This window comes from Maylandia zebra, linkage group LG11, assembly GCF_041146795.1.
Source record: "Maylandia zebra isolate NMK-2024a linkage group LG11, Mzebra_GT3a, whole genome shotgun sequence".
In the NCBI taxonomy this organism is placed as follows: Eukaryota; Metazoa; Chordata; class Actinopteri; order Cichliformes; family Cichlidae; genus Maylandia; species Maylandia zebra.
Genome location: NC_135177.1, coordinates 37,544,127 through 37,556,439, shown reverse-complemented (window position 1 = coordinate 37,556,439; position 12,313 = coordinate 37,544,127). Strand labels below are relative to the sequence as shown.

The window sequence follows — 12,313 nt, the reverse complement described above, 5'->3', positions numbered from 1 at the left end:
CTGTGGGTCATGGTCTCGGTCATATCACCCAGTGTTTGGAGTTCCTTGTGTCCTTTGTCATGTTGTGTTACTATTTGTGTTTTAGGTCCAAGGTTTATTCAGTTTATTAGATTTCCCCTCGTGTCTTTGCCCTCTGTCTCATGTTCCTCTGTTTCCTGTTTTATTGTGAAGGTCTCGTGTTTCCGTGTTTGTTCCTCGTTATCCGTCTCTCATGTCAGCGTCTCCCTCATGGTTGTGTGCGTTTCCCAGTGTTCCCAGTATCGTTTTGTATTCCCTTTTCCATTCTGAGCAGTAAAGCTGTATTTTGAGTTCATGTTTCAGTGCATGAGTCTGCGTTTGGGTCCGCTCTGTGCTGCCTGCACAGTTATGTGTCTGTTGTAAGACAACGTCTGCCTGGAGTTTTTCACGCTGGTTAAATATCTTTCTGTGCATTTTTAATGGGGCAAAACTGGAATTCACAGACTAATGAATAACATCACATTTCATCTTTACAGTCTGTGCAAAGTGAGGGACATGCCTGCTTCCTGATGATGCTCCCTTTGGCTCGTAGCGCTGCTGGTGGACCGTCCTGGAGCGGTGACACCGCCGGCGCTGAAGGTCATGTGACAGCCTTCAAACCCAAAGACGCATGATTTTCTTTTACAAAGGCTGGAATCCAATAAAACAAAAAGACTTAACACAAATGAATAATCACACTAATCTTTCTTTGTATTATAGAAATAAAATAAGGTGGAATAAAATCATTACTTTTGCTCTGTGGGCCCGAGTAGTGTAGTCAGTGTTTCAGGATTGCTGAAGAATCCCACGAGGCAGAGCAGCATCGTCCTGTGTTATGTATCATGGTATTAAACCTGCTTTTTACCAACAGAGGGGGGAAACTCCTTTCAGGTGAGTTACTGTTATTACTTCTGTGCTCACATTTGGAAGTGAAATGTAATGTTTAAAGACAGCAAAGACGATTAAAACCACAACTTGTCTAATAGACACCAGTTTACTGAGCTCCAAGTCTTAAAATGATCAAATAAATAAACCATGAGACTTCAGGCTGATGGGGATGTTTGTGTTTCCATCTTTCTTCACAATAAAAAATGACCTGTGATAAAGTCTTTGAGCGTGTGATCACAAAAACATCAGATACCAGTCTGGAGGATAACTCCAGCCTTCACGATGGTGCATCCCAGTAAACGACTCTATCATCCTGTCACTGTTATGTAACTCGTTGTACAGTAAATTATCCAAAGGAAAACCCGTTAAGTTCAAAAACTGTTGTATGAAAAGACTGTTTTTAACAGGAAGCGATGGAGCTCAGAGCAGCGCAGCTTCCACTGCCGCACGCTGCAACGATCACTCGATGCAGAGACGTGTGGCGTCCCTGTGCTGCAGAGTGGGCAGCGTCGCTGCTGAGCGCTTACCAATAACTCATTTTTACTGAGTGAGGGAGCCTGGGCCTGCTGACTGCTTCTTAGGCATTGCAGCGCCACCTTGAGGCAGGAACACAGCACAGCAGTACCGTCTTTGACCTGAACGCAGAGGTTGAACCTCGCGTGACAGGATCACTGAATATTTCATATGAGCTTTAACATATCAGGTGGATAATGTTTTAAACTTTGTTGTGCTGCGTTTATCTGTTTTAATGTCAGGTTTGGGTTGTTTTCACTGAAATCCTGAAGAGGCACACAGACACGGACACATGTCGGACTTTTATCTAAACACAAACTTTTATTCAGAAACAAACAGTACAAAATACATGCAGCTGTTTCAGAGGAGCTGCTTCAAGGCGCCTGCCAGCTTTGGAAATATTTGGATTTTAAAGGCAGGTTTTAATATTTTCAACAGCAGGGGGCAGCGTTTCTTGAGCTGGCGTTGTTTTAACTTTAGTTTTTGATGTTTCTAAATTTTCTCACAGATTTTGTTTGCCCGGCTGCAGCTGCAAAGGCACTGCACCAACGCCTGGTAGAAATTTGCATCACAGTCCTGCTTCCTTTGGCATCTGTTAAACATAATTCATAAAGGTTTTAGGCATAAAATCATTTTTCAACACATTCTCGTGATGTCTTTTCTTGGAAGCATTTAAAGTATTTAAAAATGAAAATACCTTTAAAAATAGCACCCTGTGACATAAAAAAGATTATTCCATTTCAGTAAAGTAGTTTCAGAGGAGTGAACTAAACTAATCATACATGGGTGGAGGACAAGGCGGCTCCTTGTGTGTGTTTAAGTCTTTACACTTTAACTGCCCAGAACAAAACCCACTGTGGACGAAGCTGCTCTGAGGTCGCTCTGCTGCTGTGTCAGCTCTCAGTGCAGATCGGTGGCCCGGCGCCTCATCTGTGCTTTGACAGACAAACTCTCTCGCATTCTGCCTGCGTCGCAAAGCGGTTTTCGTTGCCTCCGCAGCCGCTGTACCAGAAACGGGAGCAGACGCTGCGTTTGTGGTCGAAGAACCACCTGACCGTGTAATTCACACAGTCGCCAGCATCCTTGCCGAGGAAGCAGATGCCTGCAAGAGGTGACAGGAGCGAGGAGGCAAAATCAGCTCACAGAAAAACAAACTCAATAAAACAGAACAGAAGAATAGAAGAGCCCTTTATTGTCATTGTACATGTGCAAAATTATGGGCGCTCTGCAACGGAGGAAGAAAATATATCAATAGTAAAGGGCTTCAGGAATACATAGCAGACAGATCGGGGTCAGCAACCTTTAACACCCAAAGAGCAGTTTGGACCCAGCTTGTTGTTACCATAGTTCATGGAGGAGCTGCTCACTTACGTTTGTGGATCCAAAGATCCATGCTTGGCCTGCCTGGGGTTGAAAGCCTCGATAAATCCACGGCGCTTCGGCGGGTACGGTTATTTTGAGCGATGAAGAATACTAACATATCATTTTATTTTTGTATTTCAAGATCACGATAATCTTCCAATTGCGAACTACAAGTTAAAAAAGAACCAAGACAATTAAAATACACTTCAGTTACTTGTCATTTTTTTCCAAACCACGTGGAGCCGCAGTATAAGGACTAAAGAGCCGCAGGTTGCGACCCCTGCTCTAGAGGAATGTGAGTGTGTGAGCGTCCTGAGTGATGAGGGTCACTCAGACCATGCCTCAGATTGGTGGGCAGGGGTCGGGGAAGAAGCTGTTAGTGAGTCTGGAGGTGTGGCAGCTGACTGACCTGAGGCGCAGACCAGAGAGCAGTGGGTCAAACAGGTGGGGGGCGGGGTCACCTGTGATGGCCCTGGTTTACTTGAGACAGGAGGATCTGGCGATGGCCTCCAGGTGTGTCAGAGGGCAGCCAGTGATTTTTTGGGGGGTGTTAATGACCCTCAGTGCAGCCTTCCTGCTCTCAGTCGTGGCCCCTGAGTACAAACACAGGAGGATCACGCTCTCCACTGAGGAGGGTAGAGCAGCAGCTCTGGGCCTTCTTTGCCAGGGTGTTTGATTTTATTTTTGCAGACTATTATTAAATGCATAAACAATGAAGAGTGAACTGAACAGGAAGTCTGAGCTCGGATATCTGCCGTCTGCTCTGAAGGCTGGGAAATATCAGTCGTTGTCCTCACACGGTAGGCTAGCAGGACACTGGGCACAGTTTATGTATCGAGCTGCAAAGTGCAGCTGTGCTTCTTACTAATAACACTGTAACCTCCTGACACCCAGCACACTCGTTTATGTCCTCTGAAGGGGAATTTATTTTAGTCTGTATCTTTTGACCGGTTTGAGCTACCCCACTAAAAGACTTTCCCTCAGTTCTCGGCTGGTTAAACTGAAGTAGGCTGAATGTTTGTGGCTCATGTTTTGGTCAATGTCTCCCTATTTGATGATTGCAGACTGTAGGTGCGATGTCACTGAGATCATCTGCGTTCCTCAAACTCAGCGTTCTTCCCGTCATCGTAGCGAGGAAGAGAAAGGACAGTGTGACTGAGAGCAGGTGGATGCTCACCTGTGGACACAAAGCTGTCCAGCTGCTTCGTCGGCTCCACGTCCACATCTGTCAGAGACCAAACAGTCAGCAGGGAGTGCGAGCTAAAGCTGCAGAGCTTCAGTGAAGCAGGTTTCATTAGAGCACTTTACAACACCACAGGCTGAGTTACACCCACAGGGGAGAAATAAACAGCAACACAGACGGCCATAAACAGGCCAGTGATCCGAGTGTGTGCTTGTTAATGATGTGGACTCACTGACGACTGAATGTGAACCCTTCGTGGTTAAAATCTGTTTGTTTTTAACTAATTAGAAACATGTCTGTAAAGGTTCTCAGTCATCCAGCTCATCGTAGTCTGAGGAGCTTGGAAAGAAAAGCGTCTGGACTTCTTTAAGTTGCTTGAAGACGTTTATGCTTCTTCAGTTCTTAGAGCAACTGGTTTAAGCCCCGGCCCAAGAGGGGACGACGGACCCCCTAATGATCCTGTACCTAATCACACGAGCCGAGGTATGAAAACAGGTGCAGGTCACAATCAGCCAAGGGTTTGGGTGAAACCTAACTCCACCCTATCATGTGATTTCATTCCCGACGCCTTAACACCCAATCACATCTTGGGCCTTCTGACCTCAGGGAATCACCCTCTTTGCTGATTTGATGAAAGCCCAATTAGGATAACCGCATGTTTTAAGAGCTTTCTTTACACGTGTGGGTTCACCCAACATCTTGGTTGATTGTGACCCCCACCCATTTTCACACCCAGGCAGAGGATCAATAGGAGGTCCACGACCCTCGTAGGGACACTCCCACAGGGCTTAAAAATCTGGGACGCTCCACCAGTCGCTCTGAGAACTGAAGAAGCTTCTCGGGTGAAACGTCTTCAAGAAACTGAAAGTGCAGATGCTTTTCTTTCCAAAATGTTTTTGAATGTTACTGAGCACTAATTAGTGAGTGTGTGTGTGTGTTTATGTGTGTGTGTGAGTGCTCTACCTGTGAGGTCAGCTCCTGAAAACGACCTCTTTCTTTTGCTCAGAGTGTTGATGACGCTCAGGTTTCTTGCCAAGATTCCCGTCTGCTCCTGGAACCAGTTTCTCGGCTGATCGGAAATCTCCAGCTCCCAGTCTGCTGAGCCCTGACTGGACACAGAGCAGCGGCACTCGCTGAGCCATCACAATAGCTTTCTGAATAACACGTTTAATTATTGCTGCTCCGAAACTGCTGTTTACTAACATTTATGTGCTTTATATTTCAAGGCATAGAAATACTACAGAGAAACCCAACAATCAGACGACCTCATATGAACAAGAACTTGGCAACGGTGGGAAGGAAAAACTCCCTTTTAACAGGAAGAAACCTCCAGCAGAACCAGGCTCAGGGAGGGGCGGGGCCATAAAAAACAAACTGGAGTCTATTAGATAGATATGATACAAACCACTGCAGCACAGTACCTGTAATACCTACAGCATGTTCTAATCGCTCTAATAGGATATTATGGTCGACAGTATCGAACGCTGCACTGAGGTCTAGCAGGACAAGCACAGAGATGAGTCCACTGTCAGAGGCCATAAGAAGATCATTTGTAACCTTCACTAAAGCTGTTTCTGTGCTGTGATGAGCTCTGAAACCTGACTGAAACTCTTCAAATAAACCTCTGCAGATGATCTGTTAGCTGTTTGACAACTACTCTTTCAAGGATGTTTGATATAAAGGAAGGTTGGAGATTGGCCTATAATTAGCTAAGACTGCTGGGTCTAGAGATGCTTTTTGAGTAAAGGTTTAACTACAGCCAGCTTGAAGGCCTGTGGTACATAGCTGATTATTAGAGATAGGTTGATCATATTTAAGATCGAAGAATTAATTAATGGCAGGACTTCTTTGAGCAGTTTTGTAGGAATGGGGTCTAAAAGACACGTTGATGGTTTGGAGGAAGTAATTATTGAAGTTAACTCAGAAAGATCAGTTGGAGAAAAAGAGTCTAACTTAACATCAATGGTACTAAGAGTAGCTGTAGATAATATTACATCTGTGGGATGATTATTGGTAATTTTTTTCTCTAATGATAAAAATGTTATTTGTGAAGAAGTTCATGAAGTCATTACTAGTTAACGTTAAAGGGATGGTTGGCTCAACAGAGCTCTGACTGTTTGTCAGCCTGGCTACAGAGCTGAAGAGAAACCTGGGGTTGTTCTTATTGTCTTCAATTTATTTGTGAAGAAGTTCATGAAGCAATAAAGAGAAACTTATTCCAGTTAATTAGTGCCAAACAGTAAGAGATGACATTGTCTCCAGCTTATGGGTTATCTGCTTTAAGGTGTGTTTGTGTGAGCTACACAGATGTGTTGTTGATGACAAAGCTGTGTGAGTCTGTGTGAGTCTGTGTGAGTCTGTGGAACCTGTGGCTTAGTGTGAGTCTGTGTGAGTCTGTGTGAGTCTGTGGAACCTGTGGCTTAGTGTGAGTCTGTGTGAGTCTGTGGAACCTGTGGCTTAGTGTGAGTCTGTGTGAGTCTGTGTGAGTCTGTGGAAGCTGTGAGTCAGTGTGAGTCTGTGTGAGTCTGTGTGAGTCTGTGTGAGTCAGTGGAAGCTGTGGCTTAGTGTGAGTCTGTGTGAGTCTGTGGAAGCTGTGGCTCAGTGTGAGTCTGTGTGAGTCTGTGTGAGTCTGTGTGAGTCTGTGGAAGCTGTGGCTCAGTGTGAGTCTGTGTGAGTCTGTGGAAGCTGTGGCTCAGTGTGAGTCTGTGTGAGTCTGTGTGAGTCTGTGGAAGCTGTGGCTCAGTGTGAGTCTGTGTGAGTCTGTGTGAGTCTGTGGAAGCTGTGGCTTAGTGTCAGTCAGTGTGAGTCTGTGTGAGTCTGTGTGAGTCTGTGGAACCTGTGGCTCAGTGTGAGTCTGTGTGAGTCTGTGGAAGCTGTGGCTCAGTGTGAGTCAGTGTGAGTCTGTGTGAGTCTGTGTGAGTCTGTGGAAGCTGTGGCTTAGTGTGAGTCTGTGTGAGTCTGTGGAAAGTGTTACCTGTTCGTGTCCAGAGTGTCGCCTGGCTCTGACAGCTGGCTGCAGGTCAGTTTAAATGGGAGTGGAGGATAAGTGTTGAGTCCCTCTGAAATAAACCCGAACAGCCCGTCAGTGTGTGTCTGGTTACAGACGACAGGGAGATCTGAGCGTGCTCTTACTGTTGAGGGCGGAGAGGAAGACCCTGATGAAGCGCTGGGCGTAGCCCTGCTCGTCGGCCTTCAGCCTGTCGAGTCTGATCAGGTGCTGCTGTATCGGCACGCTGGCCAGCTCCTCCACCTCCATCCGGTTGTAACGATCACCCACCGTCACCACAAACAGCGCCACCCCCTCACACTTGGCCTTCTGGGAGATGTAGCGCAGCTTGGCCTGGTCTCTGTAGGCCGTCTTGGTGCCCACCACAGTCAGGACGGCCCTCTTGCTGCGCGGCTGGCCGGCCTTCAGCAGCACCTCCCTCAGGGTGTAGTCCAGCATCTGTCCCAGCGCCAAAGAGCCGCCCTGCTGCTGCATGTTCTGCATCATGTACGTCTTCATGTCTCCAGCGTTCTGGTAGGTCTGCAGGCCGAACTCCACCTTGGTGCTCTGTTGGACCAGAGCTACTCGGGCCTGGCGGCCGGCTCGGCGGGGCTGTGGACTCACGGCCAGCTGCTCCACCACAGAGCTCAGCAGCTGCCGGGCACCGGCGTATTCATCGGCCTGGATCTCCCTGGAGCTGTCCAGCACCATGACCAGGTCCACATCCGCCTGCTGAGGCAGCACTGGTTCCTGGATGAAGGCGCACTCCTCTGCACGCCTGCAGGGGTCTGCAGAGACATCAGCAGCCACTGAAAACACCTTTATTCATCCACATACGCTGCTCGTGTATTTAACGTTAACTTCATTGTAAAAAGTGATTTTTCTCACGTATTACCAAAACTGAAACAAAAAAGTCTGATATTGTGTAAGTGTTTTTCATCCAGGGAAGGATTAGACACCTAAAGGCATAAAGTTATGTATCAACCAAAGTCTCTGTCAGTGTACAGAAGTTAAATATTTAACTGTTTTTCTACACGATGAACAAAGAAAGAAATGTGTGAAATCACAGAAAAAGTTCTGGAAGTTTTGTTTTTAACTGCAGTCGTATAAAAACCTTTCATTTGTTATTGCTTAATGACTCAGGGAGGTTTTAATCAGCAGGGAAAGTCGTAAAACTGCAGCAACTTGTTGGCGGTGAGCAGCAGATCCAACAAGTTAGAATCAAAAATGGCTTCAAGTGCACATTCAGGGCTGTGAGACTCGCAGGGGAGAACACGCATCACGTTTAAGGCCTGGACAAGTTGAATCGTTTTGTTCTCCATCGTGGAAAAATGGCTGAAAATAAAACCAGGCCAGCTTTAAAAACTCTGCACTCAGCTCTGCGGTCTCATCCCTGTGTTTCTGTCTGTGCACTCGGCCTGAAGCTACACTTGCTGCCTCGGAGTGTCGGCCCCCTTCCTTCTGTCACATATCGGTATAAATAAAGTCCCACCCCTACCTACTATCACAGTCACCTGCTGCAGAGCCGATAATGGCATCAATAAAAGTAGCCGCACGTCCTGAGAGCAGTGAGATGTGGCGATTTACATTTTTAAGAGGACTGTAAAGTCAAGCTTCCTCATATTCACTTTGATCCCACACAGCTCATCTAACTCGAACTAAAAAAGTGTGCAGTGCAGATGAGGTATGAGCATCAGTCGTTACCGTAACAGACGGCACAGCTCTTGACCCTCCTCAGGTCAGCAGCCGGCTCCTGTGGCCTCCTCAGCACCGTGAAGATGGAGTTTCCTGTGTCGTCAGCCTGAGAGGAGACAGCAGCTACCGTTACCGACCGCTTCGCTCGTTCATGACAAACAGATTCCTCAACGACTGAGGGAAGACGACAAGCAGCTTAAAGAAAATGATGTTTTATTAAACTTTCCCTCTTCGGTCCATCTGTCTTGTATGTGCTTTATAACTGACAGCCATGAGAGAAGGCTTCAGGCACCACAGCTGTTTCTTCCTGTTGTACACTAACTTCTGGCTACACACTGTAAACATAACTGGAGCCGCACAGGGAGACTAAGTGCACAATGAGCTGGAACGACTTTGTGCTTGCAGGCCAAACAGGCTGGGAAAAAGGCCCTCACATCATGTGCTGAGAAGGTCCCAGATGTATTGGCTCAAGTGAGAGCAAAGAGTTTAAAAGGGAGATGATGAAACCGTGGAACCCTCCAGAAGTCATCACACTGTAAGGTCTAAAAAGGAAACGGGGACACCCTGACTGTAGCATCAAGAGCCAAATGTTTTTTAATCCAAGGCAAACACTCCGATAATCTCAGGGCGCCGTTGCTGTAACAGTGCTTACTGATTTATGAAGTCCCATCTTCATCCAAACCAGATATTACGATATCGACTCCACACTCCTGTATGTTCACACTAAGAGGCATGGTAGGTTTTGTGGACAGATAGGGTGGCACGCTCGCTGCATTATTGCATCACTTCCTGCTCCTGGTGCACCACATCAGTGGTGCTTGTTCAGTTGTCTAAAGAGCAGCAACATCAGCAGTAACTGTCTGAGAAGCTGGCTCTCTTCTGCTCACTTTGTCGGTTGTCCAATTATTCCTTTGCCTCCTTTAGCACCTGGTCGCCTGGTTGTAGCTCTGGAGGCCTGGCTCCCCACAGAGCCAGCCAGGCCCTGTGGTGCTTTGCAAAGGTACTGTTGGCCTGGTTGACTGTGTCCAAAGTGGGAAATCAGGCCAGTTTGGTGACTACGAGGAGGAAGTGTAGCCTCAAACAGAAACCTTCAGTACGTTTCCCTGTGTACAGACTCCCTGGACTGCTTCCTGTGTGGTGAGTGTCGGAGAGAGAGGCTGGTCGCGTGTGTGGATTGCCTGAAGAGGAATGAGCACTTTGCCCCTGGATTTCCCTGGAGCCCTGACCCCTCACCTTTTTGTATATACACCCGGTGTGTCCTGCGTGTGAGTCCTCCACCTCAATCGTAACAGCAGCTCCCATTTCATTTATTAACCTTTTCATCTACGCTAAAAAAAAAAAAGAAAAAAAAAAGAGGCAGCACGGTGGCACGGTGGTTAGCACTGTTGCCGCACAGCAAGAAGGTCCTGAGTTCAATTCCACCATCAGGCCGGGGTCTTTCTGTGTGGAGTTTGCATGTTCTCCCCGTGTTTGCGTGGGTTCTCTCCGGGTACTCCGGCTTCCTCCCACCGTCCAAAGACATGCAGCTTGTGGGGATAGGCTGATTTGACAATCCAAATTGCCACTAGGTGTGAATGTGAGTGTGAATGGTTGTCTGTCCCTGTGTGTCGGCCCTGCGACAGACTGGCGACCTGTCCAGGGTGTACCCCGCCTCTCGCCCTATGAAAGCTGGGATAGGCTCCAGCGCCCCCCGCGACCCTGAAAAGGATAAGCGGATGGATGGATGGATCTACGCTAGTCCATGCTGGTATCAACATACTGAGTTATCCTGACCCACTGAGTCACAGCCAGACTCCTCATCGCACAGGCCGAGGAGGAGGAGTGGCAGCACTTCAGCTTATTAACCAACCAAAGACACAGTTTGAATTCATTTAAAAAACTGTTAATAAGCAGTTCTCATTTGTTATAACAAACAAGACATAATATTTGGTTACAGATTATTACTTCAGTACTTCAGACTAAAGAAGAAACTGATAGTTGGGGTGACCCTGAATCCTTGTCGGTTGTATAAAATAATGTCCAGCTTATGAGTTTTCTGATCAAAGCTGTGTGTTTGAGCTACCCCAGGGAGTCACGCACTTCACATTCCAGGCTCTATTCTTTCTACAGAATCCAGAGTCAAGATAAAATGATTAGCAAGACACCAGAACACTTTTCTTAAAGGTAACGCAGTTTGCTACTTGATTGTTCCTGGGAAAAAGTAATTTGCTTCACTACCTGTTACATTAAAAAAAGCTGTCTCACAACCACAGTTTAGTAACATGAACCTCAGGCTGCACCAAAGCAAATCCCTAACGAGGACTCACATCTCTGAGATCTTTCTCTTAGCAGAACACGAAGCAAAGACTGATTCTACTTTAGAAACGTGAGCAGGTAGACAGGGAGGCTGCAGCCCGACTGCTGTTTGTTACCTGTGGAAGGTAAAGTCTGTCTGGGCAGCATCAGCAACAGGTTTCCTACAAAAGCTGTTTTTGGTTCCCATCCCCAGATGGTCTCAGTCAGGTTTTAAGTCAGACTAAATGAAAGATGATTTTGTGCATGATGGTGCAGTTTAAAGTGTTCAGGTTAATTCATCAACATCGTTTTTTCCAACAACAGAAAAACTATGAAACATGTTTGAGAATTCATTTGTAATGTATCGTCTAATTTTAGCATGTTCACCATGGACCTGATGGAGGCTAAATCAAACTCACCTCCATCGCCTGATTAATCGCGGGAACGTTCCTCAGGGAGATGATTGCTGGGACGATGTTCAGAGCCCGGTACTCCATAATGGCAGCAAGAATGTCAGTGTTGTCCTGAGACGCTCCATTGGTGAAAAACACGGCCACCTTCCTCACCATGAACCCAGCTCGCACTCGTTTGAAGATGTTCTGACCCACAAAGCGCATGGCGGCGCCCAGCTGGCGTTTGTTGGACGTCTTCTCTAGGGCGATGTTCTTCACAGCTTCTATCAGCGCAGTCTTGCGATGGTAGTCCTGGAAGCGGATCAGGTACTTGGTGTAGGCGCTGTATCCAACCACAGCCACGCGAGCGCCTTGTGGACAGTTGCTCTCAGCGATGCTCAAGTCCTCCAGCAGGTGGAGGAGGGCGGAGCGCTGCCTCTCGAGGGCCGTCGGAGTCACGTCGTCAGACATGTCCAAGCCGAACACCAGCTCGGTGGGGTAGGCCGGACACTGTGACTCACCTGGAGGAGGTAACGTCAGGAAGAGCTGAAGTGAAACGACCGCGGTGTTGGAAACACGCTCAGGCCGATTAACAGATACTCAAAGACGACTAGTTACAAGTTACAAAGGACTTCTGCTACTCAGTAAAATCCACCAAGCAGTTGGAGACAGTTTCAGATAAAAAGGTGCAAATATGTCCCGATGATCTCAGTCAGTCGGCATCTGTGGACAAAGTCTTTGTGCTGTACTCACCATGTTTGTTCTCACTAAGAGGAGACGTACGTACCGTGTGAACAAGCTGTGTGAAGCAGAAACACATTCACTTATCACAGCGCTCGTACTCTGCAGTTTGCTTCCACAAACGTTCGTTTTAGTTTCCATCCTCTACATAAAAACTCATAAACAAACAGCTGATCATTGTTTTGCAAACGTGTTTAAAGCGATGACACTTACCACAGTTGTCCCTGATTTTGTTGATCAGTTCGCATTCCTGAGACGACAGAAAATGTTCTTTGTAACAAC

The 12,313-nt window shown here is 47.0% G+C and overlaps 1 protein-coding gene across 1 annotated transcript in view; it reads right to left on the bottom strand.

The window, feature by feature from the left end:
* Positions 1-1,704: 1,704 nt before the first annotated feature.
* LOC105940723 (collagen alpha-6(VI) chain) overlaps positions 1,705-12,313 on the bottom strand; it is a 47,322-nt gene continuing 36,713 nt past the window's right edge. Inside the window, exons 32-40 of the mRNA XM_076890356.1 lie at positions 12,245-12,281; positions 12,078-12,089; positions 11,318-11,811; positions 8,634-8,730; positions 7,076-7,717; positions 6,918-7,002; positions 4,907-5,052; positions 3,938-3,985; positions 1,705-2,500 (exon numbers count right to left, since the gene is read on the bottom strand). Of these exons, the coding sequence (XP_076746471.1) occupies positions 2,325-2,500; positions 3,938-3,985; positions 4,907-5,052; positions 6,918-7,002; positions 7,076-7,717; positions 8,634-8,730; positions 11,318-11,811; positions 12,078-12,089; positions 12,245-12,281 (1,737 nt within the window). The 3' untranslated portion in view covers positions 1,705-2,324. The remainder of the gene's footprint in view (positions 2,501-3,937; positions 3,986-4,906; positions 5,053-6,917; positions 7,003-7,075; positions 7,718-8,633; positions 8,731-11,317; positions 11,812-12,077; positions 12,090-12,244; positions 12,282-12,313) is intronic.